Source organism: Balaenoptera musculus, chromosome 1 (genome assembly GCF_009873245.2).
Source record: "Balaenoptera musculus isolate JJ_BM4_2016_0621 chromosome 1, mBalMus1.pri.v3, whole genome shotgun sequence".
Lineage (NCBI taxonomy): Eukaryota > Metazoa > Chordata > Mammalia > Artiodactyla > Balaenopteridae > Balaenoptera > Balaenoptera musculus.
Genome location: NC_045785.1, coordinates 54,434,059 through 54,461,660, shown reverse-complemented (window position 1 = coordinate 54,461,660; position 27,602 = coordinate 54,434,059). Strand labels below are relative to the sequence as shown.

At 35.4% G+C, this 27,602-nt stretch overlaps 1 protein-coding gene and 1 pseudogene across 4 annotated transcripts in view; both read right to left on the bottom strand.

Annotated features, from left to right (window-relative positions):
- Positions 1-3,453: 3,453 nt before the first annotated feature.
- LOC118897981 lies at positions 3,454-4,870 on the bottom strand (annotated as a pseudogene).
- EFCAB7 (EF-hand calcium binding domain 7) overlaps positions 4,767-27,602 on the bottom strand; it is a 49,977-nt gene continuing 27,141 nt past the window's right edge. For 3 of the 4 annotated variants that reach the window (XM_036842538.1, XM_036842520.1, XM_036842528.1), the window contains exons 9-14: positions 26,214-26,371; positions 25,206-25,339; positions 22,716-22,864; positions 7,433-7,642; positions 6,056-6,163; positions 4,767-5,033 (exon numbers count right to left, since the gene is read on the bottom strand). In XM_036842538.1, the coding sequence (XP_036698433.1) occupies positions 4,959-5,033; positions 6,056-6,163; positions 7,433-7,642; positions 22,716-22,864; positions 25,206-25,339; positions 26,214-26,371 (834 nt within the window). In that variant the 3' untranslated portion in view covers positions 4,767-4,958. The remainder of the gene's footprint in view (positions 5,034-6,055; positions 6,164-7,432; positions 7,643-22,715; positions 22,865-25,205; positions 25,340-26,213; positions 26,372-27,602) is intronic. The other variant, XM_036842548.1, reaches the window with a different exon arrangement.

Sequence of the window (27,602 nt, the reverse complement as noted above, 5' to 3'; positions counted from 1 at the left end):
GTACAGACACTTCAATCAAAATCCTTTACCTCTTAGATTTTCAGCAACAATTCCTAGTCCCTGGCCCCTAAATTGTGTCTCCACATGAATCGCATCTACTTTCCCTAAATCAATTCCATTATTTGCCTTATTTTCCCTCAAATCTTTATGTAGTTCTTATTTTTTCCAGAAATTAAGCAAGGCCGAGTAGCAAAGATAGGCTTTATAATCCTATGTAAAGCTAGCAGGGCTATCTCTATATGTCCTTATATAATACTTGTAACTTCATGAATAAGTGAAGAGCCTTTTAAGAGTTGAAGATTTAGTATGCACTTTACATGTTAGAAATAATTTTTATATATTCTCTAATAAGAATGGGTGTATATGCCTGTGTATGGATGTATCCACAATATACAATATATTTCCCCAAAGCAGTCTTAGAAGTCATAAAGGACTTAATCCACTGCTGAGAAATATTATCAGTCTCTCTCTCTCTGCGGCATATGTGTGCACTAATGAATAATGAAATAATATGCTCACCCTCTGGTGGTCAAAACCAGAAATACATTTCCATTTTCCTGGATTATATCCCAAATATGATCACTGTGGTATATTAAGTTTCTGCTTCCTATTTAACCTACACCAAAAATAGATCTAAAAGAAGGCCACTGGCTTAAAAAAAAAAACCACAGGTCTACTACAGTATGTAATGGAAAAATCAACAAAATTATTAAATATAGTAATTTAAGAATTACTTATGACAGCATTTGATAATTAACACTAATTTGGCTTTAAAATATCAGAACTGTAGAATTTTAGAGTAGGAAGGAATTACAGCGATCATTTAGCCATTTCCCCTCCCATTTAAAACTTAATGAAAAAAGATTTCATTTTGTTTTAGTTGTTTAATCTGTTTCATGTAATTAATTACATGAAAAACAAAGTCTGTATAAGTGGAATTGGATAGTAATGAGACCTTGTGTTTCTTTTCTTATGTTTCTATTTTTAACTTACAAATAGCCCAAGAACTAGGAAAAAATTATACCACATGTAAGTTTAAATTTTCTGCCCACTTTATTCAATCATCCAAAAAATATTTATTGTATATTATGGTTCCAATGGTATATGCTGGAATTGTAACTGTCCCTGCTTTCAGCCTAGTGAAGGGTACAGATAAAACAGTAATTCCAATATAGGATGCTGAATGTGACCACAAAGAGTGAGCACAAAGTAATAGGGCCATCAAAGTGGTCTTGGTGGGGGCAGTAATCAAGAAAGGATTCTTGGGAAAACTGACATATTTGGTGAGACCTGAAGGAAGAAGAGGAAAAGGGGAAGGAAGACTTATTCTATGGGCAAGAAGGAAATATTACATCCAAAGGGCCTGAGGTGAGAGAGAATGAAGAAACTGAGAGAAGGTACAGAAGTATGGTTGGAAGAAGCCTGAAAAGGAATGGTCAGAGGTTGGAAGAAAATCTGGAGAATATGGTGTCAGAGAGATCAACAATATCTAACACTGGAGAGAAGACTTCAAAACATCCACTGTGTTTAATGATAAGGAAGTTATTGATGTCCTTGAAAAAACAACCACTAGTTGAATTAACTGGAAAGAATGAATGGGAGTCAAAAAAGTAGGTATAGCAAACAATTCTTTCATGTCTTTTTGGTGTGAAGGGGAGGACAGAATAATGATAGAGACAGATGGGGAATGAGAGGTTTCTTAAAGATGAAAAGTCTAGAACACATATAAATAATGATGAAAAAAAAGCCAATTTCGAGGAAGTGTTTGTAGATAAAATTTATTCATGGGGAGCTTTAATGTAGATACCATGAAGATAGGAAGGGCACAGGAGAGACTTGGGGCATTTAGATGTCTTTTTCGTAAGTTGACTCCTTGTGCTTTTAAAATTAAACAACATGAAAAGTTACCTTTGAAAATGTAATAGTCAATCTGCACAAAACTACCCTGAAAAAGGGTAGCACTTCTTGAATTTAAAGAAAACATTCTTACATGTTAATCAACTTTATTTTAGTTGAATAAAGAATCATTATCAACCTATGAGTCTGGTATTTCAGGACTTGAATTAATTTTTTCTGGATATTCTAGTACCACAGTACTGAAGTAATCCTTAGAAAATCATTTACTTAAAGGTCAAAAAATGGAACCCAGCTTATTATAATCATTAACTAGCTGATTCCCTTGGATTTTCATTTACTTGGAAGAAAGTTTAACTTGAAACAAAAAATCTTTCTTTTCTACTGAGTAATTGAAAATGGGACCATAAGATAGCTGGGATTTTTTCCCCTCTAATAAGTGAGTAATGGGAAGAAGAAAAAAGCCTTGGTATGTCTAAGTGGTGACAGTGGTGGAAGATTAGGCTTAAGTGCTCACTATTCTTTCTTGAGTCTCCATGTTCCAACGATACCACTTTATGTCACCTATCATCCTATTATAAAAAGCCTTTTTACAACTTGCTGCAAAGATAGCAACTTTGTCATAGGCTTTTGGTAACAGAGCCAGATAATTTATTTCCTGCAACTCAATACTTTGTGAAATAGAATATAGGGCCACATTTATTTGACTTACAGAGCATCTGGCAATTAATAAAATGCTTTCACATTGCATTTCTTTTTAAGACATCATCTGAAGAATTCAAACTGCTAGATAATGACAACCCATTTTACAGACATCTAATCAAGGGCCAAAAATCCAAGTGACATTTAAACTATGTGCTAGCATGTGCTGGGTAAAAATAATATACTGCTATACTGGTATTCATATTTCAAAAGCTGACATTTACTAGCCAAGTATTCTGTTACTAATATGGTTACACAGTTCTAAATTGCTTAATATAATTTTTCATGCACTGTACTACTTCATTAATTGCTATTTGATTTAATTTCTATTATTTCAAAATACATTTAATTAAAAAAACTCCACAAGTAAATCCATTAAACAATTTACTGTCAGAACAAAATATTCCTACTGTTGTGATTAGATTTTGGCTTCTTTAATACAAAAATTAATTTCTCCAAATTTTGCTTTAATTATATTTTCTCATGGGAAAACTAAATACAGTATATAATTAAATGGCTGTTTCTGCATTCACTTTTTTATTCCTTTTAATGATTTTTAGTGTGGTCACAAGTTTGACAGCCACAATACATTGATAACATAGCTGAATACAGTATTTGAAATAAATGTTACAGAAGCGTGGCAAGTTTTAAAATGTAAACTCTGCGTGATGGTGCATTTCCCATGCATTTGCATCTGTACCCCCAAATTTCACAACTCAGTCTGTGCTTATCCTCACCAGGTTAAGGTGTATGCCTCACTTAGGTCGTGGCAGGAGCTGTTGTGCCTTTTTGCAGACCCAGATTTTCAAGAGCAAGTGTTGAACTCAGGCATTCCATGGAGCATGTTGGCAACACCAGACTTTGCTTTGGTTCAGGTAAAAATGCAATTACTGACTATTACTTGTGTGAGCTACCTGATCTCCCAGGGTTTGGGCTAGCACAAGGGGTATTTTGATATCCCTGCATGAGACCAGCAGGCAGTTTCTGTACATGTTTCCTTGGGGAGGGGGGTGGGGGAGAGTCTAGAACTGATGTGCAGTCTTCCAACACACTGTCAGTGACAGAGCGGGAAGCAAGATGGGATTCACAGTAACTTTTTTCATCAAAGGTATTAACCGTCCAAGCAACAACCTGAATGCCTTTAGTTGACCACTTCTTCACGTAGTTTGGGGATACAAAATCCTTTTGCATGAGGAAACCTGAAATTCCACACAGGTACCATAAGATATTATGTATGCTCCAAGCAAACGAAACATCTATTACCACAAACATGGATTGTATCCAGAGAGTATCATAGTCCCATCTGCTGTATGGCTAAGGTTCCAAGGTCTGTGAGTTAAAGCCATTACTACACTGTGATCTGTTTGTCTCATAGATAACTTCTGGCAAGAAAGAGCAAATAATACTACTATTGTATAGTTGAGGAAATTCCATACACATTTTCTTCAGAACATCAGTAGCCATATTTGCATGGTCTTTGACATCAAAGAAGACTGTGACCTTATGGTTCAGGCACTCTACTCCAGCTTTCCTCAGGGCAGGGATCTTCTCATCAGGGAAATTATGCCTGAATCTGTGATCTGCTGCAGGAGTAAACTTTCTAATTTGTTCAAGTGTCAAATCACACATCGACCAGTCCCATCAGTCGTTGTATCTACTTGTGCTACTGTGCATTAATATAGCAATCTCATCAGAAGTAAACGCAACATCCAACTGTTCTCTGACTCATTGTGACTGCCACTGCCAATGGCAGAAACTCAGGCCTGGGGCTTGAGCGCCAGCAGAGCCCCGTGGGAGGGCACATGCTCAAGGCTGAAGAGGCGCAGCAGGAGATGGAGGCTGCCGGTGAAGAAGCAAGCGGTGAAGGGGCTGCACGCCACCAGCCACAGCAGCAGCAGCAGGAAGGAGGACTCCTGGTCCTCTCACAGCCACATGCCTGTGACTATACCGGTGAGGACAGGAGTCCTGGATCCACTGGGCTCCTTGGACAGGCCAGAGTACAGGGATAAAGCACAAGGCACTCACTGCAGCTTGCCCATTTACATTTTATTCCAGGATTTTTTTGATAAATAAATCAAAAGTGTATAGGATTTTATAGAATTCATTGAGTATTACTTTTTAAAAGCTTACCTGTACTTTGATTTCAATTTACTAGTCATAAATGAAATATGCCCAGATTTCCCATTAAATTAATAAGGCCACACGTTAAAAAAATTATTTCTATTTTAATAATAAAGTATATAATATGGACATGAAATGTAAATGCATACAAATGAAATAGATTATTATGTACATCAGTTAAATTCATTAGCATTTTGTTGATCAACAAATAACAGACTAAACTTGAAATAATTCTTCTTAGTTTGATAGTCTCAAGCAAAATTATTTCCTAAAAACAGTATTTAAGATATAAGGGAATACACACAATAATATATCCATTCTTGTCGTTCATTCAGAGGCATTACATGTTGACAAACCTGCATATAAAAATAGAAAGCCTTTACCTTCCTTTTATATACTGTAATTTTGGGCTAATTTTTCAATAGGACAACATTTCTAGAACCTATGTAAAAAATATATCTGTGCAGATAAAATTCTTTAATATTTGTCCTTAGCAGGGACCTGCAATCTACGATCTGATGTCTAACAGGATAATTCAGCCTAAATTCTATGTAATATAGTATTTGGTAGTTGGTATTTGTGAATGTGGGTAAAGAGGAGTGGTAGAAAGGGAAGTAAATATTCTTTCCTCTCTAAGCCTAGAACGTATTAAAAAAACCATGATTGGGATAACAGAAAAGATAAACTCTTCTTATCCTGTTTTAGCATGTTTTAGGATTTCACTGACAGTATGGAGAAAAAAAGGGAAAAAATAGAAAGTTTTTTCCTTTTTCCCTTGACTAAACTAGTTTCAGGGTCTACTGATCTCTCCCTGCCTTTGAACTCCTGGCTAAATCAGAAACCCAGAGTTCTGCTAACACCAGAGCTTCAGCTATTCCTAGCTCTTGACTTAGTTGGTTATATAAAACTCACAGGTATTTTCTCTTTTAGGTTACCTCAGAAAATCTTAATAATGTAGATAAAAATATTTTGACTTATCAAAAGTCCTACTACTATTAACACTACTTTGTATTTCTATATAATATTCAATAGTGCTTTCACATATATCATTTTATTTTTATCTTTACATTAATTTTGTGAAGTACCTAAAACTGGTGACATTACATTAATTTTACACTTAAAGAGACTGAAACAAACAAAAAAGAGACTGAAACATAGAAGTTAAGTGAATGTCCCATAATCACTGAACCAAATAGTGAGAACTGGATTAGAACCAGTCTCCTATCTCATAGTACAGGATGGTACTAATACAAATATCATACTTAAAATAATTTTCTACTTTATTTCATATCTACATATTTATCCATAACATTAATAGCAAAAATGTTTTTTTCAAATTGATAAAACAAAAGGCTTTAATAAGAAAACAATGCATTACCATTGTAGATTTTGGTGCCACTTCTACTGCAAATATGTCAAGTCCTCTGTTGTTTACACAGTTTTTACTCAGCTCGTTGTTGATGTGAATAATCACTTTATTATCTGACTATAAAAGAAAGATTTTATAAGTTGCTAGTCCTTTCTTTACTAAATACATACAAACAAAACGATAATTGCAAAACACTTTGCAAGTCTTGTGATAGAGATATTCACAGGGTTCTACAGAAACAAAGAAGACATCATAGAAACACAGAAACATTAGCTCAGACTAAATCTAAATCCTAGTTATCCTTCAAATCCTATACACATGTTTAAGTCCCACATCACAGTTCCCTTCCCCCTAATCACAAACCCTTCCCCAACTTCTATAGTCCAAACTAACATCAAGTACAAGAGATGCAAATACAGTTGAATTCCTATTGCACATACAAACAGTACTATGTAATTTAACATTTAACTGTTGTTTCAAGAGTATTAATTTTGCCTTTACAACTAGCCCATAAACTCCTTGACAGCAGAGACCATGTTATACTTTCTAGTGGCCCCTATTGTGACTATGAGGGTTACATAATATATATTCACATTGACTCAATACTCAGCCAAATCTTAAGCACTTTAAGAAATTTATGGCAGGCATAAAAATAATGTAAATCTCACCCAGGAACTAAAAGAAATAAGCCAACAGTTCTAAAAACCTAGCCATGTTGAGTAAGATTTTATAAAAATTTATAATTTCTAGAAAACTCAGTATATCTGACTTTAAGAATTTATGTGTGTATTCTCTTGACCTGCAATATCAATAGTAGCAGAGAAGATGGCCAAAGCCAGAAATAATTGGCTTGATAAAAACAGGTCCTGGACAGTAGAATATATTTAATTAGATAAAATGATGATAATCTGTAGGATTTCTGATACTGCAAAGTTTGTATAAAACAGTTGGGCTACATTCTTTTCTTTACTTTGTTTATATTTCTTTAAAACATGATGTCCATTGTTTAAAATAGCTATGTTATGTGTGAAGACTTTTAGTAACAAACTAAATAAAATATTTTGTACCCAGATTATGCTCTATCTTCATAGATCTCCAAATATTTAATTTTCATAATATTTTAAGAGAAAAACAATTGTCTCATAAAGAAGCACAAAAAATAAATATCTAATAAATAAAGTAAATATTATATACCTTAAAAATATATAAAAATTATCATGCCCCGTTTGAGTTAGAAACTCAAAAAGAAAAAAGAATAAATTGACTATTATAGATATTATTAATGTAATGGGGTATTTAATTACTATGCAAGAATAGGGTGAGAAGGAAGATGGAACATAGTAGCAAACATTGCTGTTATGAGGAGAACCACCTCATAACTGATACCTTGTTTTCAATAACTGACGTTATCCAGGTGTCACACTTATAAGTATGTACAATTATATTTTCATAGCCATCCATTACTTTGGCATCGCCTTTGTTAAGAACAGATTTACAAATGGCCTTCTCAAGTTGCCCACTGCATGCCTCCATATGGACAGTTTTAATTCTTGGCTTGCATTTGTCTGCATAGATATCGATGACAAATGGGCATGCCTGAAATGAAAAATAAATCAAACCTTGTTTTAGCCTTTTGATAGAATTTAAATTATTTATTATTAATATGTTTATCATATGACTTAAGAAGATACTTTCTAGCTTGTCCTTCTGATACACATTTATGAGGAAAATTTTAGTACTATGAATTGATTAATAAAAAAGCATGAAGTTCTGATTTTTTGGTTGCACATTAACTGATAATGTTCATAGAAAAGGAAAGAAACCTCCTTTATGCCAACCCCTCCATTTGCTCTAAAGCTAACTCATGTCATGTTAGTTACTTAATTTCCTTTCCTAACTACAGAAAGACTACAGAAAGAATTCATCAACAGGCTCTAAAGAAATTATGTGAAACTCAATACACGAATATACAGCACCAAAAATAACTAAGTGTAGAAAAATTTATTCACACAGTTTATAGTTAGTGTAAAAGCACCTTTAAAAATCTGAGATCTAAAGAGATTTTCTGCATTTGGAAATAGATTTTTCTAATGTCTACTCTTTAGTCTCTACCGTAGCCTACAAGATACTGCACACGGTAGCCTCTCTATACAGCCCAGTCTCCCACCTTGCAGGAGATGTTCCAGTTACTCTGCTCTTTCATATCCTAGAACAAATAAAGCTCCTTCCTGTGTCAGGGATTTCGTATGTAGTATTCTCCCTGCTTAGAAGATTCATACCTTTTCACATATATGTCTCATCCTCCTCTTTCAGGTTTAAGCTTAAGTGTCACTTCTGCAGAGAGAGTGGCTCTGGTCCCCCAATCTCCTTCACTCCCCCACTGTTCTCTACTTTGGCCACTGGCTTGTTTCCTTTAAAACACTTTTGAAATGATTTTATTAATTTTGCATTTAATTAGTCATCCTCCTTCATGGAATGTCCATGAGGGCAGAATTTTTGACTATTTTATTCATCACTGTGCCTCTTTATTACAAGCTTACTTTATGTAGGCATTAAAGTGTATTCGTTGAGTAAATGAATGAATTCACACACATTGATGATCAACTTTTTATTATGGGGACACAAGATAAAAGTCTGAACTTAGTAGAACAATATACATTTTTTTTTTAAAAAGTTTAAAAATATTTAATGACTCCAACCTTTGGCAATAATAAAGTCACCTTTTTAAGAGATAGTAGACTGAAAAATCGTTGGAAAAGAAAGCAGAAGATCTGAGTTTGTAATTGGGTTTTGCCATTTACTAGCTTCGTGATCTGGGGAAGTCACTTCACTTCTATGAGGCTCGGTTTCTTCATTGAGAAGGTGGGGATAAACAGTATATATCCTGCCAAGAGTTGCTAGAAATATCTAATAGGTAATATGTGTCAAAATATTTCACAATATAGAATTCTAAAAAAAACTGTAATAATTATGATTATGGCATTTTAAAGGTTTATTTTTTCAGTACTGAATAGATTCTGGTATTATTTTACCATTTTTCAAGTCTTGCTTATTTGTTTTATTCAACGAAAGAGTATCAATATTACATTCAGATGTCACTGACCGCAAACATCTTAAAGTCTTTGTTAAAGACGTATTCCCTAAAATTTTTAAATAAAATCTTATCTACTCTAAAAATGGTGCCCTTTAACCGTATTATTTTTTTCTGTTCATGGACTTGATCTTTTATTTACTTATCTTTTTTATCCTACTAAGTTAATATAGGAAGCATACAATAAGGAAGAAAACAATTCATTGTAAATTGGTAATTGTAAAAATATTAACAATATATAATAAGGAAGACGGGGAAGACGGTAATAAAAAAACCTAGATTAAGGCATGCTACTAAAATTTTGCACAAAGTGTGGCTCTTAGCTACCTGTTAGCCAAGATAAAAGTGAAATAGAGTGTATTACATAGCTCTCAATATATAAAAAAACGAAGGAAATTTTTCCCAGTTCTGAATTCCAAAAGGAATTTATACCATGAAATTCTTTTTTAAAAAAGAAGAGAAGGAGGGGCTTCCCTGGTGGCGCAGTGGTGGAGAATCCGCCTGCCAATGCAGGGGACACAGGTTCGAGCCCTGGTCTGGGAAGATCCCACGTGCCGCGGAGCAACTGGGCCCGTGAGCCACAGCTACTGAGCCTGCGCGTCTGGAGCCTGTGCTCCGCAACAAGAAAGGCCGCGATAGTGAGAGGCCCGCGCACCGCGATGAAGAGTGGGCCCCGCTCGCCGCAACTGGAGAAAGTCCTCGCACAGAAACGAAGACCCAACACAGCCAAAAAATTAATTAATTAATTAATTAATTAAAAAAAAAAAAAGTAAAAAGAAGAGAAGGAATAAAAGGAAAAAAACTAGGCATACGTTTTGCTTATCAACGTCCAATAAAGAACAAATCATTGTTATGGTGACATAGGGGCAATGCTCTTGCAGGAGGAACAATAAAGAAGTTATGCTGCTCTTTGAAAGAGGATCTGCCTTTATAAGTTGATAGAGAGAGTGGATAACCTATAATTCTAAAATTGAATTAGGGGGTTTAATAAGAAAAAATAAAGTAAAAGTGACTGGCTGTACCTGATTGTAGAGGAAAAAAATAAGACAAACTGAGAGTATATAGTAACTTATAGAATGCTTAAAATAAACTAAACTTTGGTTTACTAAAACCAATTAATGAGATTTCAAACAAACCTAAGCCCTTTCCTAAATCCTAACCTGTAGCTGATACTTTGGTTAGTCTTTGTGACACAATACCTACTAATTTAATAGGTGGGATCAAAATATAGCTCATTTAGACATTAGATTACTTACATAATATATGACTCAAGAAATTGCCAAAAAAATAGCTATGGTTCCTGAATCCTTATGGGCAAAAGACTCTACAGACATATTCAAACCAATTAGAACACAGCTCATAAGATTTTAAATGGATTCTTCCTAAATTATCATAAAACTTTCTTCTTTTCTTTTTTTTTTTTTTTTATACAAACATGAAAATGTTAGGTCATGCTCTAGGTATATTAACTCAGTAACATAGCACACATCAAAGAACCATTGCCTATCAAAGCCAATACCTTAATTGAACAAGCTCATTGTCTCAGAGCACTTACAGGTATCAGTCAAAACTAAATCAGTACAAATACCTTCAGATTTTGTATGAATCCTTTAAATAATATATTATCACATGTGTATATCCCTATCATTAATGGAAGCATTCAATATTTTTATACCAATTAATTAATTATGAATTATTACTTTCTCCCTATATTACCATCTGCTGATTTAATACTTTCAATCCAACAACTCTATAACCCTTACTGAATGAGGAGAATCTCCTCATTATGATTCTGTAAATCAAGAAGTATCCATGCCCAGAAAAAAATTTTGGATGCTTCAATACCAAATCCTGACTTAATATTGTTTGTTGATGGGGTTATATTAAAAAAATAAAAAGGACAATACCAGGCTTGACATACAATAAGTAGCTTAGTCTCTTTTGTAAAATCTATTTCCTTACCATGAAATAGCTTAGCTCAAATGATTAAATTATGGCTCTCTCTAAGGCATACCAAATCACTAGAAGAAGAGAGTAAAATACATATAAGCTAACAGCTAGTATGCTTTTAGAATAATTGACTTTTAAAAAATGTTATAGAAAAAAACAAGGTTTTATTTGTGCTTTCTCAAGTACTCTTTAAAAATGAACAACAAATACATTTTTTGATACCTAAAATAATTGCTATCATAAAGGAAGAGACAGTAAAAGAAGTTCTATAGAAGCTAATATCTACACTATAGATACCACAGAAATACTTTAGAAGTACTATACAAATACTTTTAACACACCATTATATTAAACAGACTACTCTGACTAAAGTCCTTATGTAAAAGCATTGTAAGAATAACAAAATAAAATCCATGGAAAAAAAAAATCCATGGAAAAGTTCAAGGATTCCATTGTAGATATACAAATTTTGGCCTCCCAAATTCTGAAAAGAAACAATGGGTACAATCAGGTTATAAGAACCACGAGGATTAAGATCTGACAAAACCAAAATAGCCACCTGGACTATAAAAATAAAGGATTAAATCCTCTGTGAAACAATTCATTCCAATAGGGACAAACTGGCTATAATATCAAACACTAAGGAAAAAACCTTCATAGGATGATGAAGGATAAAGTCAGTCCATGCTTTATTTGTAACTAAATTAACCTAGAAAAATTGAGGGACATGAACTGAGACTATGCTCTAAAAGACTCTGGGCATTTCCAAATTGAATTTCTACAGTTGCCTCTCCTGCTATGGTTTCTGAATATGTCGTACTAATAATAGCACATTTCTTTTCAGAATGGATCAAAATATTTCCCTGTTGAAAGGTCACAACCATCATGACTGCCTAGGACATTCCAATTTACTGATCCCATGACAAGGGACACATTTAACTGGAACAATTAGTCATAAATTTGGATTATGTAAGGCTTTGCTCCTTACTCAAAACATTTTTGTCTTTATCATTCCCAAATCTCTGGGAAAACGATAAGGGCCTTAACAGAATTAGAAAGATACATCCTTTAAAGATCCTAAAGTGAGGTTTTCCAGAGAATCTCCAGAAGCCAGCAGTACACAGAATTAACTGCTAACCCGAAAACCTTTCAATAAGCACATGACCATATGAAGTAAGAAGCTTCCTCTCGAGACCACTGGAGCAAGATTCTTCTATAGGTTACAGTCTTCTTTGAACACTCTTGTTTATTCATAGCTTTCCTCTTTACTGATTTAAGGGTATATATGTCTGACTTAGCCTATCATGTTCTCCTTATTAGTAATACTGACTTTCCTAAGTCTAGGCTTTAAGGAAAATATGTTTGAACTATGAGAAATAAAGATGCAATATTTATTATTTGTCACAGCACCAAGAAACAATATACCTACAATCCCACAAAGGATGATTACATGACTTGTGCAGCTTCTATGTGGAAATCAGACTATTTAATGCCAACCCAGAACCAAGGTAAATTATTTTGTACAGCTATTAGTTAGGCCATTCCAAGGGCATGACCCTCCAATACCCTCAGTGGGTTATATTTCCTTACATACACCCCAAAAGAATAAAACCCTTTCTGCAAAAGACTCCTGAAGATAGTAAGCCAATGCACAGCAGTTATGCCACTCCACATGATCACCAAAAAATTGCTCCTTCATTTTGGTTGACACAGTAATTAATATAGCCTAAGCCCTGGGGGCACAACAAGCCAGTTGAGTTAAATTCTTTAACTCGAATAGGTATAGATAATAAAAAAGCCTGACTTTCTTTTGAACAATCAGGGAGGCGTCTGAACTAATGCTAATACTTCAGGTTGTACCTGGATTAACACTAGAAGTAAAACTAACTAAAACTACAAAAGGCTATAAAAAATAGACTTAGGGAGTCCTTGGGACTTTTCTCGGCCAAGTCTGGAAAATCTGGGGTCATGATTCTGGAGTGCCCTTCAGTCCTTTCTTATAATACTTCTAGTTGTACTTGTCTCAGAGTTTAATGTTGTCCAGAATCTTAAAATGCTTCAGTAACTTAAAAAGTTACTTTCCCAACAGATGACTTAAAGGCAAAAACAGGATGAAATCATGATACACGCACAAACTGAAAATTAGATCTCCACAGAGGAAACCTCTTCAAAGAGAATCAACATCAGTGGTTGAGTGAATCTTTGATGGTTTTTTCTGCAGCCTTAGCTGGATGAAAATCAAAAGGAAAGACTGGGAATAAAAAAGTGCCCATAAACTTATGAAAAAACTGATTATTCTGTTGTCATGGTAATGAGTAGTCATCAGAACTTGTTTTTTTCTTTAATATATATTTAATTTTTATAAGTAAAATAGTTAATTTACAATGTTGTGTTAGTTTCTGGTGTACAGCAAAGTGATTCAGTTACATACGTATATATATATAAACACACAGATATGTACGTATATATTATATATTTTTTTTCATATTCTTTTCTGTTATAGTTTATTACAAGATACTGAATAGAGTTCTTTGTTCCATACAGTTGGATCTTGTTGTTTATCTATTTTATATGCAGTGGTTTATCTATTTTATATATATAGTAGTTTGCTAATCCCAAACTCCTAATAATTTACCCCTACCCCCCTTTCCCCTTCGGTAACCATAAGTTTTTGTTCTATGTCTGTGAGTCTGTTTCTGTTTTGTAAATAAGTTCATCTGCATCATATTTTAGATTCCACATATAAGTGATATCATATAATATTTGTCTTTCTCTGTCTGACTTACTGCACTTACTATGATAATCTATAGGTCCATCCACGTTGCTGCAAATGGCATTATTTCATTCTTTTTTATGGCTGAGTAGTATTCCATTGTGTGTGTGTGTGTGTGTGTGTGTGTGTGTGTGTATGTATACTCCATTGTGTGTATGTATGTGTATACCACATCTTCTTCATTCATTCCTCTGTTGATGGATTTTTAGGTTTGCTTCCATGTCTTGGCTATTATAAACAGCACTGCTATGAACACTGGGGTGCATGTATCTTTTTGAATTAGAGTTTTCTCTGGATATGTGCCCAGGAGCAGGATTGCTGGATCATATGGTAACTCTATTTTTAGTTTTTTAAGGAACCTCCACACTGTTCTCCATAGTGTATGCACCAATTTACATTCCCACCAACAGTGTAGGAGGGTCCCTTTTCTCCACACGCTCTCCAGCATTTATTATTTGTAGACTTTTTGATGATGGCCATTCTGACCAGTGTGAGGTGGTACCTCATTGAAGTTTTGATTTGCATTTCTCTAATAATTAGTGATGCATCTTTTCAGGTGCCTGTTGGCCATCTATATGTCTTCTTTGGAGAAATGTCTATTTAGGTCTCCTGACTGTTTTTTGATTGCATTGCTTGTTTTTGGGTTTTTTTTTGATATTGAGCTATATGAGCTGTTTGATATTTTGGAGATTAATCCCTTGTTGGTCACATCATTTGCAAATGTTTTATCCCAGTCCATAGGTTCTCTTTTCACTTTGTTTATGGCTTCCTTTGCTGTGCAAAGCTTTTAAGTTTAATTATGTCTCATTTATTAATTTTTTAAAAATTATTTATTTATTTTTGGCTGTGTTGGGTCTTCGTTTCTGTGCGAGGGCTTTCTCTAGTTGTGGCGAGGGGGGGGCCACTCTTCATCGCGGTGTGCGGGCCTCTCACTGTCACGGCCTCTCTTGTTGCGGAGCACAGGCTCCAGACGCGCAAGCTCAGTAGTTGTGGCTCACGGGCCTAGTTGCTCCACAGCATGTGGGATCTTCCCAGACCACAGCTCGAACCCGTGTCCCCTGCATTGGCAGGTGGATTCTCAACTGCTGCACCACCAGGGAAGCCCCCCATTTATTAATTTTTGCTTTTGTCTCCATTACTCTAAGAGACAAATCAAAAAAAAATATTGCTGCAATTTATGTCAAAGACTGTTCTGCCTATGTTTTCCTCTAGGAGTTTTATGGTGTCATGTCTTATATTTAAGTCTTTAAGCCATTTTGAGTTTATTTTTGTGTACGGTATGAGGGAGTGTTCTAACTTCATTGATTTACATGCAGCTGTTCAGCTTTCCCAACACCACTTGCTGAAGAGACTGTCTTTTCTCCATTCTCCATTGTATATTCTTGCCTCCTTTGTCAAAGATTAATAGTCCGTAGGTGTGTTTGTTTATTTCTGGGCTTTCTATTCTGTTCCATTGATCCACATGTCTGTTTCTGTGCCAACACCATACTCTTTTGATTACTGTAGCTTTGTAGTATTGTCAGAAGTCTGGGAGGATTATGCCTCCAGCTTTGTTCTTTTTCCTCAGGATTGCTTTGGCAATTCTGGGTCTTTTGTGATTCCATATAAATTTTAGGGTTATTTGTTCTATTTCTGTGAAAAATGTCATGAAAGGGATCTCATTAAGTCTACAGATTGCTTTGGGAAGTATGGCCATTTAAACAATATTAATTCTTCCAATCCAAGAGCATGGAATATCTTTCCATTTCTTTGAATCATCTTCAGTTTCCTTTACCAATGTTTTATAGTTCTCAGCATATAAGTCTTTTACCTCCTTGGTCAGGTTTATTTCTAAGTATTTAATTTTTTGATGTGATTTTAAAAGAGATTTTGTTTTCACTTTCCTTTCTTATATTTCATTGTCAGTGTAAAGAAATGCAACAGATTTCTGTACATTAATCTTGTATCCTGATACCTTGCTGAATTTGTTTATCAGTTCTAGTAGTTTTTGCATGGAGTCTTTAGGATTTTCTATGTATAGTATCATGTCATCTGCATATAATGACAATTTTACCTCTTCCCTTCCAATTTGGATACATTTTATTTCATTTTCTTGTCTGATTGCTGTGGCCAGGACTTCCAATACTATGCTGAAGAGAAGTGGTGAGAGTGGGCATCCTTGTCTTGTTCCAGATTTTAGTGGGAAGGTTTTCAGCTTTTATCATTGAATATTATGTTGGCTGTGGGTTTGTCATAAATAGCTTTTATTATGTTGAGATATGTTCCCTCTAACCACATTTTGGTAAGAGTTTTTATCATGAATGGATGTTGAATTTTATCAGATGCTTTTTCTGCATCTATTGTAATGATCATGTGGTTTGTCTTTGCTTTTGTTGATGTGGTGTACCACATTGATTGATTTGCGTATGTTGAACCATCCCTGTCACCTTGGGATGAATACATTTGATCACAGTGTGTGATCTTTTTTATGTGTTGTTAGAATTTTTGCCTCTATATTCATCAAAGATATTGGCCTGTAATTTTCTTTCTTGGTAGTGTCTTTGGTTTTGGTATCAGGGTGATGGTGGCTTCATAGAATGACTTTGGGAGTGTCCCCTCCTCTTCAACTTTTTGGAAGAGTTTGAGAAGGTTTGGTATAAGTTCTTCTTTGTATGTTTGGTAGAATTCCCCAGTGATGCCATTGATTCTGGACTTTCGTTTGCAGGGAGTTTTTTTTTTTTTATATATATAGATTCTATTTCACTTCTAGTGATTGGTCTGTTCAAATTACCTATTTCTTCTTGATTCAGTTTTGGTGGGCTTTATGCTTCTGAAAACTTGTCCATTTCTTCTTGGTTGTCCAATTTGTTGGCAAATAATTGTTCATAGTATACTCTTATGGTTTTTTGTATTTCTGCAGTATCAGCTGTTATTTCTCCTTTTTCATTTCTTATTTTGTTTATTTGGGTCCTCTCTCTTTTCTTCTTGGTTAGCCTGGCCAGAGGTTTGTTGATTTTGCTTACCCTTTCAAAAAGCCAGCTCTTTGTTTTATTGATTTTTCCTAATGTGTTTTATCTCTATTTTATTTATTTACTCTCTGATCTTTGTTATTTCCTTCCTTGTGCTGACCTTAATTTTTGTTTGTTCTTCTTTTTCTAAGAAGGTGGTGGGTGGTAGGTTAAGTTGTTTATTTAATTCATTGTTGACCCATTGGTTTTTTAGTAGCATGTTGTTTAGTCTCCATGTAACCATTTTTTTCTCATTTCTCTTTCTGTGGTTTATTTCTAGTTTCATGCCATTGTGGTCAGAATAGATGCTTGAAATAATTTCTGTCCTCTTAAATTTGTTGAGGCTTATTTTGTGTCCTAGTATGCGGTCTATCCTAAAGAATGTTCCATGTGCACTTGAAAAGAATGTGTATTCTGTTTTTTGGATGTAATGTCCTGAAAATAGCAATTAAGTCTAACTGGTCTATTATATCATTTAGGATCTCTGTTGCCTTATTGATTTTCTGTCTGGATGATTTGTCCATTGATGTCAGTGAGGTGTTAAAGTCTCCTACAATTATTGTATTCCCATCAATTTCTCCCTTTATGTCTGTTAGTATTTGTTTTATGCATTTAGGTGCTCCTATATTGGGTGCATATATGTTAATGGGTGTTATGTCCTCTTCTTGTATTGATCCTTTTATCATTATATAGTGTCCTTCTTTATCTTTCTTTATGGCCTTTATTTTACAGTCTATTTCATCTGAGTATTGCTATCTACCCCTGCTTTCTTGTCATTTCAGTTTGCATGAAATATCTTTTTCCATCCCCTCACTTTCAATCTGTGTGCGTACTTCACCCTAAAGTGGGTCTCTTGTAGGCAGCATATTGTAGGCTCTTGTTTTATTATCCACCCTGCCACTCTATGTCTTTTGACTGGTGCATTTAGTCTATTGACATTTAAGGTAATTATTGATAGATATGCACTTACTGCCATTTTAAACCTTGTTTTCCAGTAGATTTTCAATTTCTTCTTTGTTCCTTTCTTTCTCTTTTTGTTTTTCCTTTGGTGGTTTGATGGTTTTCTTGTGTGTTATGCTTGAGTTCTTTTGTTCTTGTTTTTTGTGAATCTATTATATGTTTTTTTGATTTGTGGTTACCCTGTTTTTCAAGTATGTTAACCCATTAGTATATCTACTTGCTTTAGACTGGTAGTCATATAGGCTCAAACACATTCTTAAAAAAAATCCCTACATTTTCTTACTCCTCTCCTCCACATTTTATTTTGATGTCCTCTTTTACATCTTCATGTTTATGCTTTTGCTGTTCATTGTAGTTATCATTGCTTTCACAAAGAAATTGTTTTTCTGTGTAATGCCTGATTTGACTGTGATTTTCTCTTTCCTATAGATTCTTGTTTCTTTTCTATTTAATTTTTGTTTATTTATTTATTTATTTATTTATTTATTTATTTATGGCTGTGTTGGGTCTTCGTTTCTGTGTGAGGGCTTTCTCTAGTTGCGGCAAGTGGGGGCCACTCTTCATCACGGTGCGTGGGCCTCTCACTATCGCGGCCTCTCTTGTTGCGGAGCACAGGCTCCAGATGCGCAGGCTCAGTAGTTGTGGCTTACAGGCCCAGCCGCTCCGCGGCATGTGTGATCTTCCCAGACCAGGGCTCGAACCCATGTCCCCTGCATTGGCAGGCGGATTCTCAACCACTGCGCCACCAGGGAAGCCCTCTTTTCTATTTAGAGAAGACAATTCAATATTTCTTTTAGGATAGGTTTAGTATTGCTGTATTCTTTTAGTTTTTGCTTATCTGAAAAATTCATTATCTTATCTCTCCTTCTATTCTAAATGATAATTTTTCTGGGTAGAGTATCCTAGGTTGCAGGTTTTTCCCTTTCAGAACTTGGAATATGTCTTGCCACTCCCTTCTGGCCTGCAATGTTTCTGTAGAGAAATCAGCCTTATGGGGCTTCCCTTGTAACTAACTCTTTGTTTTTATCTTGCTGTCTTTAGAATCCACTCTTTATCTTTGATGTTTGCCATTTTAATTATATAATATGTCTTGATATAGTTCTGTTTGGGTTCATCCTGTTTGGGACCCTCTGTGCTTCCTGTACCTGGATATGTTTCTTTCTTTAGGTTTGGGAAGTTTTCAGACAAAATTTCCTCAAATACATTTTCAATCTCTTTTTCTCTTTCTTTTTCTCCTGGGATCCCTATTATGCATAGATTGGCTTGCTTTATATTATCCTATAGGTCTCATATATTGCTTTCTTTTTTTTTTTTTTTGCTGTTTATCTTTCTATCTGCTGTTCTGATTGGGTGATTTCCATAATTCTATCTTCCAGATAACTTATTCGTTTTTCTGCATTACTTAGTTTGCTATTTACTGCCTTTACCTTGGCTTTCATCTCAGCAAATAAGTTTTCTAATTTTAATTGGCTCCTCTTTTACAGTTTCTAGTTCCTTGTTACAGTTCCTTGATCTGCATTTCTATCAATAGGCTTTCTTAATTCCTTCAGTGTTCTGTTGTTGTTTTGTTTCATTTATTTTGGCTGCACCGTGAAGCTTGCAGGATCTCAGTTCCCCAACCAGGGATTGAACCCAGGCCGTGGCAGTGAAAGTGCCAAATCCTAACTGCTAGACCACCAGGGAACTCCCCCTTCAGTGCTGTTATTACCTCCTCTTTGAACTTGGGATCTAGCAGACTGGAGAGGTCCGTTTCATTGTTTGTCCTTTCAGGGACTTTCTCTTGGTCTTTTCATTGGGAGTGGTTCCTCTGATTCTTCATTCTACTTATATTTCTCTGACTCTGAATTTAGGAGAAACAGGTATCTACTGTGGTCATGAAGGGCTGTTTTTATGTGGGAGTATCCCTGTGTAGCCTGCATGAGTCTGATAGTTTTGGTGCGAGGGCTGTTTTTAGTATGGATGCCTGCCACATTTTTCCTCAGTGTGTGCTGGCTGTTATCCCCTTGATAGGGGGTGTGATTGGACTTGTGGTGACCAGAGCCTTCACTGGATGTTGAGCAGGGCCTCCTCTTTGCTCTGTGGCTGTCATAGCCTTGTCAGGGTCAAGGTCTGCTCTTCAGTTGTTGAAGTAGAAGTCCCCAGATCCATTTCTGAGCTGTGGTGTGGGGTAGGTGGGGTTGAAGTACCTCTGCTGGGAGAGCCACTGAGTATTCCTCTGTGGGAGCTGTCCACAAGGTAGTGTGCTCCGGTGTCGCGTGTCACCCGTCGTGTGCTCACGAAGTACACTGTTGTTGGCACTGCCCTCCACCCCACCTCAGCCATGGGATTGCAGGCAATCAACCCAGATGTCCCTCAGGCACTGTGTTCACAGGCACCAGGACCCACAGTAGTCACATATAGTTGTGCCTCTGAACCCGCTGTGGGCACTAGGGAATCAGCGCAGACCCTGGCCCTGCCTTCGCATGTGCATGCCTGCAAAGCCCACAGCTGCTAACTCCAGGCCTGCCCCAGCCATGGGAGCACCAGTAATCCACGCAGATGTCCCACAGGTGCTGAGCTTACAAAGGTGCTGGCAGCATACATCCATCAAAGTTGCAAAGCCTCTGGACAAGGCTCAGATTTCAGCCCGGCTTCTGAAGTCGAGTGGCCCCTGGGGATTGGCTCAGATTTCAGCTCTGCCTCTGCATGTGGGCAACTGCAGCTTGGTGCTCCCAGAGCTCATGGAGGTGGAGCTGCGCCTGCTGTGAGGTCACTGGAGAATGAGGCTGCTAGTGTAGGGCCCTGCCCCTCCCTTTGCATGCATTAACAACGGGGCTTCTATGGCAGACCTAGGCTTCATCCTGTGCACACCCCCATTTGTGGCCCAGGCCACACTCCAGCCCCTTTGGGCCGTCTCCATGCAGCCAACCCTAGTCCCCTCCCCAGGTCTGTCCGCTGAAACCCGAGTTTCAGCACCCAGCCACTGTGCACACCAACAGATGTGCATCTCAGGCTGGAGTGTGCAGCAAGTGGCCAGGACCATCTGTGCTGGTCTCTTTCTGCTCTGCCTGCTGCAAGCCTATTGCCGCACTCTCCTCTGAGCCTCTGAATCTCCCCTTCTGTCCTGGCTGATCTCCCAGCTGGTGAGGGGGGTTCCCAGGGTGAGGGAACCTTTCCTCTTTCACAGCTCCCTCCCAGGGGTACAGGTCCCATCTCAATTCCTTCTTTTTTTTCCTTTCGTCCTACCCAGTTACATGGTGATCTTTCTTGTAGTTTTGGTTGTATGAGATCTGCCAGTGTCCAGTAAGTATTCTGTGAGAATTGTCCCACATGTAAATGTATTTTTGATGTATTTGTGGGAGGAGGTGAGATCCACATCCTTCTATTCTGCCATCTTGATCTCTCTCCCCAGAACTTGTTTTAAAACTGTTCAGTTGATCTGCAACAACTCACTTCAATGAACACACTTTTGTTTAAGTCAGCCAGTGCTGGCTCCTCACTTTTGAAAGTCAAGCAATCACAGACAGACTCATGTAAATAAATATACCACTGAGTGCCAACTAGTCAACAGTCTCACCTGAGTAACCATGCTTCCCCAAAACACTTTATAAATAAGATGAACATTCTGCTTTGCATAGAGAGACTACACCTGACCAGATAGCTCTCCCTTGTAGTAAGCAATCAATTCATTTTTGTCTTTTTATTTCAGCTACTGAGTGGTGGTCTCATCATCCTTTGACATTTTCACTGTATAAATTTTTTTTTTTTTTACCTTTGGAACGTTCAATGATATGAATATATTACCTATTCAATAAAAAAATAAAATTTAAATAAAAAGATTTGTCTCAGAAATCCTTCTTGCCTGTGACTTCAGAAGTCAATGACATCAGCAAATGTTATAAAATGTCTTAATTTGCTCTTAACTAATTCCTTTGTTAAGTGAAAGCATGTGTAGCAGACACAATATTATTCACAGATTAGATGCTGATTTTGCACCATGCTTAAAAATGTGAGATTCACTAAATGTTAGGTTAAAGTAGGATGTAAAAAGTTACTGGAACTATTCACCTCTTATTAATAAAAATGGCAAAAAAAATTATAGAGAACTTCTCAGAAAAAAAATTTATGAGGAATGTTAAATGATGTCAAAACTAGGAACTAAACCAAAGACTCAATACACCCAAAACTTAAAATTTGTTGGTGGTAGTGTTACCCTCTGAGGTTGATTTATTTATAGAAAGGACAGATACTATTTTTAATTTATAAACAAATGTATTGTTATCTAATTGTGTGGTCTAAAACTATTAAATCCTTTATTCTAAACTTTATTAAAGGACACAAAAATATAAAATTTAAGAAATAGGCCTAATTTTTATTATTCCTCTGGTTTATTGTGAGTCTTATTCAACTTTTATACCTTATCATGTTAATAAATAATAATAATGATAGCTAATACACACACAGTGCTTTCTATGAGCCAAGTGCTGTTCCAAGTGTTTTACAAATATTAACCCAAGGAGTACCTCTGTAAAAAGATCAGAATTCCAGTTCTCATCCAGACATATTCTCCTTATTATGAGAGCCTTTATTGTATTAGGACAAAGAGTCTCTGAATAGAAATGAAATTTTAGCAACTCAAATAGCCATCGCCAATTAAGAAATATAATTTTTTATATTACCAATCTTTTTCCTGAATATCATATGCTCAAACTCCTTTTGTTCCTGAATTACTTAAATGTTGGCAGTAACTAAATTTCAGGTAAGAACTTGTATAAACTAGCAGAAACATACTGTTGTGCCCAGGATTCATTCACGTATTTAAGTTCAAGGATTTTAGAGCCCAATTCAAAAGTCCTGTGTCAGGAAAATGCTCATGGGGTAAAATATTATGTACATTAAACCCACTGCAAAAATTCAAGATTGTTTTACCTCTGTCAGTTCCAGAGCTTTATTGTAGCCCATTGAGTGTAGAGTTACCCAAAGGTCACGAGGATCTCCTTCTCCATCATTGGCTTCCATTAGATTCAGATCCATAAAGCCCTGTCTTGTTAGTTCATTCTTCTTCGTATCGAAATTCTCTGTCAAAACAACCAAAAGTTTCTTTCTTACATAATTTTAAAATTCATACACTTACTAAAATGTCTATTATTTATTAGTATTCACAAATGTTTATTTTAAAGGAGGCCTTAGGAATCTGTGAGCACTACAAAAGTGAAATAAGAATGACTCAAAACATGTTTGAGAGATACTGTTCTAATTTTCCACAACTCAGCATAAGCACTGTCACAGTGCATGACTTAGTTTTTCAACAAGATCTGAAGTCAAAAATAGTGCAAATATATTCCAAAATCAGAGGAAACTTTAATTTTTCTGGATAAATTCCAACCTGCCTGCTTATCTAAAGTATATACTGACATATATTTCAAAAATTAGTATATGTGCTGCCAAAAGCCAGTGCTGTATTTCAAAAATTAAAATGCTTCTTATATATTTGCCATTTAAACCCAAATGAATTTGATGTAATACCCCCCAAACTACTGGTGTTTCAAAAGGGAAATGTGGATGGTGCCAGGTTTAAGGAGACTGCTATATTCTTAATTGCTTTAATTTTAACTGAATTGTCCACTGGTCCCTAAAAAACTGTTAGATAATGGGGAACACTTTGGAGTCCATGAATGTCCCAGACAAATCTAAGTACATCCATTTTAACATTGTTTATAAGCATAAATTCATGAAGAAATATCTAGATATATATAATTCCTGAATGTTTCTATAATATAGATAATAAACAGCTACTCATTTTGGATTACATTCTGTTAATTGTCCTACAAAAAAGAAAGATCTTATTTTCCAACTCCCATCTGTAATATACCAAAGGAAAATGGGTACTCTTATTTGAGATATCTCTTTTGTACACATTATTGTGAGAAAAGAGGCAGAGACATAACTGTTTAAAACTAGTTGACTGATGAATAGTTTAAAAAGTTTAGAGTTTGAAAAGTGACTCACAACTTTTGTAAGGAAAAAAAGTAAATGTAGATTAAATTAGATCATAGAAAGACATGGTAGCCACTAAAATGGAAGCTGGAGCTACCAAGTAGAAAAGCAAGATGAAAAAAATTAATATTTGATACATAATAAAAAGAAATTATTACTTTCAAGAAAAATGTATCTAGATACTATGCTATAGAGACTATCAATAACTAATCTACTTTTAAAACTTAAAATGATCAATTCTCCATTAAGTTTTTAAAGTTTATTAATATCCAACTTCAAGACTTACTTTAAAGCTACAGTAATCAAGACAGTGTGGTACTGGTGACAGATGAGACAAACAGATCAGTGGAACAGAATAGAGAACTCAGAAAGTACTCATACAAATATATTCAACTGATATATGACAAGGGAACAAAGAGAATCAAAATATTATATCATTAAAGTTACAGGATGATTACATCCTCCTAAAAATAATACTCTATTATGTGTGTTATCAATCTTATTAATTGAAGTTTACTATTATAAATCAATATACATTTCTTCTTACTGATTACAGTATATAAACTTTCAGTTAAAAAGAGATGTATTTTTAAAAACCTTTATATTAATAATATTTCTACCTTACTTGCTGTTTAGATAAACAGACTTATCAGACTCCTCTCTGGCTCACTGACTGCCAAGCTTAGACCATTTCAAGAACCAGAGGGTTAGGACACATTACTACCCCAGTGACAGCAACATGTGAGTTAATCTCTCTCCTGACTGCATTCTAACCTCCTCAACTTCTTGTTCTGTGATCTATAGTTGGCTATGGCTTTCTGGCTTTCCCCTTTGACCTTTCAGCCCTTGGCTTAAATATACAAGCTCTACCCTCTTCCCAGACTCCTCGCAAGTGACAACTGACTTCGCCTCGCTCTCAGTATTTTTCTTTGCCTATCTTAGCATTTTTGGCTTTTATACGTCCATCGATGGACTTTCTTAATTCAACTCAAATACAAAAAACAAAGAATTCTTAACATATATAAACAACTTCCTGGAAACCTCTTAATTTTTAGTAAAACTCTAGCCTATTAGCTCTTTGCTGCCCTCTCCTGGGCGCAGTTTGGGTCTCTCAACCACTTCAGTCCCTTTGCTAAAAGAGCTAAGACAAAGTTTTTTACATTCTAAGCTCCAAAGAACATAGAAATTATGATTAAGTAATTCACATTTTCTTTTAACTTGAGTACTACACCAACTACCAATTTAAGGAAAATAAATGTTTAATCTTTTATGGTCTACAAACAATGCTACTACTTTTAAACTGTCCTAATTGCTATAATATTCCACTGAGAAATTTGACATTTCACTTCTTAAGGATGAAAGGGTGTGTGTATGTATATATATATATTTTACATATCCATTAAGAAAAAGAAAAGTGCTTACCTCTGCAGACAGCCCAAGCATCTTCATCACATTTCTCACCACTTGTTCTCAGTTCAAAAAAATTATATTCTTCAAGGCTAAGAAGACCATTTCCATCTAAATCAATTACTTCAAATATATCTGATAAAGTTGACCTAAAATTACAAAAAAATAGCTAATTATTTGTCTCTAAGGCAACTAGACTGAAAAAGGTTTCTATGAGGATAACTTTCAAAAGGAAGTAATATAAAGGCATTAAACAATATTTGTAATGATCTTATCTACGAAACAGAAACAGATTCACAGACACAGAGAACAGACTTATGGTTGTCAAGGGGGAGGGAGAGTGGGGGAGGGTTGGATTGGGAGTTTGGGACTAGCAGATGCAAACTATTATATACAAAATGGATAAACAACAAGGTCCTATTGTATAGCACAGGGAACTATATTCAATATCCTATAATAAACCATAATGGAAAAGAATAAAATAAAAAACAATATTTGTGAATGATAAAATTAATGTATCCAAATATATATTTTACTCAATCTAGTATTACATGACATAAACAAGTTTCCAAAGCAACCACAGCATGTCAACATGTAGTAGGAACACAAAGAGAAGTTCCCTTCTTCTTTTCTCCTTTCTCCATCTACTTTCTTCTTCCTCTCTACCTGCAGCCAGATCTTACTGTGTACGTGTAGGGTATGGGAGGACTACCCTATTTGGATTTCATATTTGATAGCTATCTAAGTCAATAGTGCAACTAGCAGGACCTGTTTCTAGTGGAGGAGAAATCAGTAGATACGCAACTAAAGTTGACTTGCCAAATGTATGGAAACCAGAAATGAATGGCAATCCCAGACCTATGAGCAGAAGGTCACTTTCAGATGCCTAGTGGATGAGTTGAGCTATTGATTAGAATCTGGGTTTGGGATTTGCAGCTAGCCAAAGGAAAGGATGGAAGACAGGCTACTGATATATATCCAGTCTAGATGTTATAGCTCTTAACTTTAATAAACAAAACTTACCTAAACTCCTTTGTGAGAAATAATTCCCCTGTTTCATCTCTATATACAAGCTGGGCTTCTTCTGTTATTGGTTTTCTTTCTTTCTTTAGCCTGCAGCCAGTTGTGGAAGGAATTAACCAGTAAATTCCAGGTCCTAGTTCACCAGTCCACCCAAACATCTTTTCTCAAAAGAATTTTAAAAACAAACAAACAAACAAACAAACAACCACCATGAGTCTTAATGACTTTTAATCTTTCTTATGAAAGGGAAGCATTAGAAATAGTTTCTTTTTTTACCAATATTCACCAATTCTATTATGGTTCTATCAATGTTTTATAGGCTTCAAAATATTTTTGTTAATGGTAAGGCTAATAATATTAGATGTAGTTCTTTATATATTTTAAAAACAAATGCCTAAAACTGTAACAGGTTAGAAGTTATATAACTTCTAAATCTTCCCAATAATCTTCAAAAATGTTTGTTATGCAAATATTTCAACAGGAAGCAAAGAGAAAAATCTTAGAGTAATTTTTCTGGGTTATAGTTGCCTAATTTGATTCAAATATAAATATATGATTTGTAATTCAGACTTCTATACCACAAAATAAAAATTAAATATATTTTAAAAGAGTTCCCTATTTTTATGAATTAGCCATATTTGTAAAAATACAATTATGTGGACAAAAGCACTGGAATTTTACTTCTATTTATGTAATATGGACTATAAAACAAGAAGGCAGAGTCCCAGATAAACCTACCTTATACAAAATTCTTTTCCATCACAGGATATTTATAATGAGTGCCAAGACATTTGTATAGGAAAACATTTTATTCTCCTGTTCTATAAGAAAAAGCAAAATGGCATCCCTCTATGAACCTTCTAGGTGCTTTCTGGAGCCCAATGGCTTCCTATAAAACCTAGAGATTGTCTCTGTCAAATATATTAAACCTAAGCATTTCCTAGTCGTGTATAATATCTAAGCAAGTAGCCATTTGCCCTTCAGCACAGTATAACCCTAGGGAATTCTGTCTGGTATTGTGTCTAAAACTCCTTTCAAATCCCAGGTTTATTTTAGGTCATCCTGGGGACTCATATACAAAACAAAGTTGCTCATCCAAATTCTGGGTTCAGCCCTATTTCTACCCTCACAAGTCAGAGGAACCATAATCATCCTAAAGTGACCATGTCCTATTTTGATAAAAGAAGCAGTCCAATAAAAGTGAGGGTCATTTTGAAAACTAAAGGTTGACCAAACCCATCTTTTGGAAATCATAATCTTTTAGATTGGCCAGATGTAGACTGATATCTAGGAGTGAACAGCAGTTCTTGCTGTTTCCTAATATATGTTATCCCTTGAATCTCCCTTATCTCTACATATAAACTTGAACTGCCACAGTGGTTGGCAAAT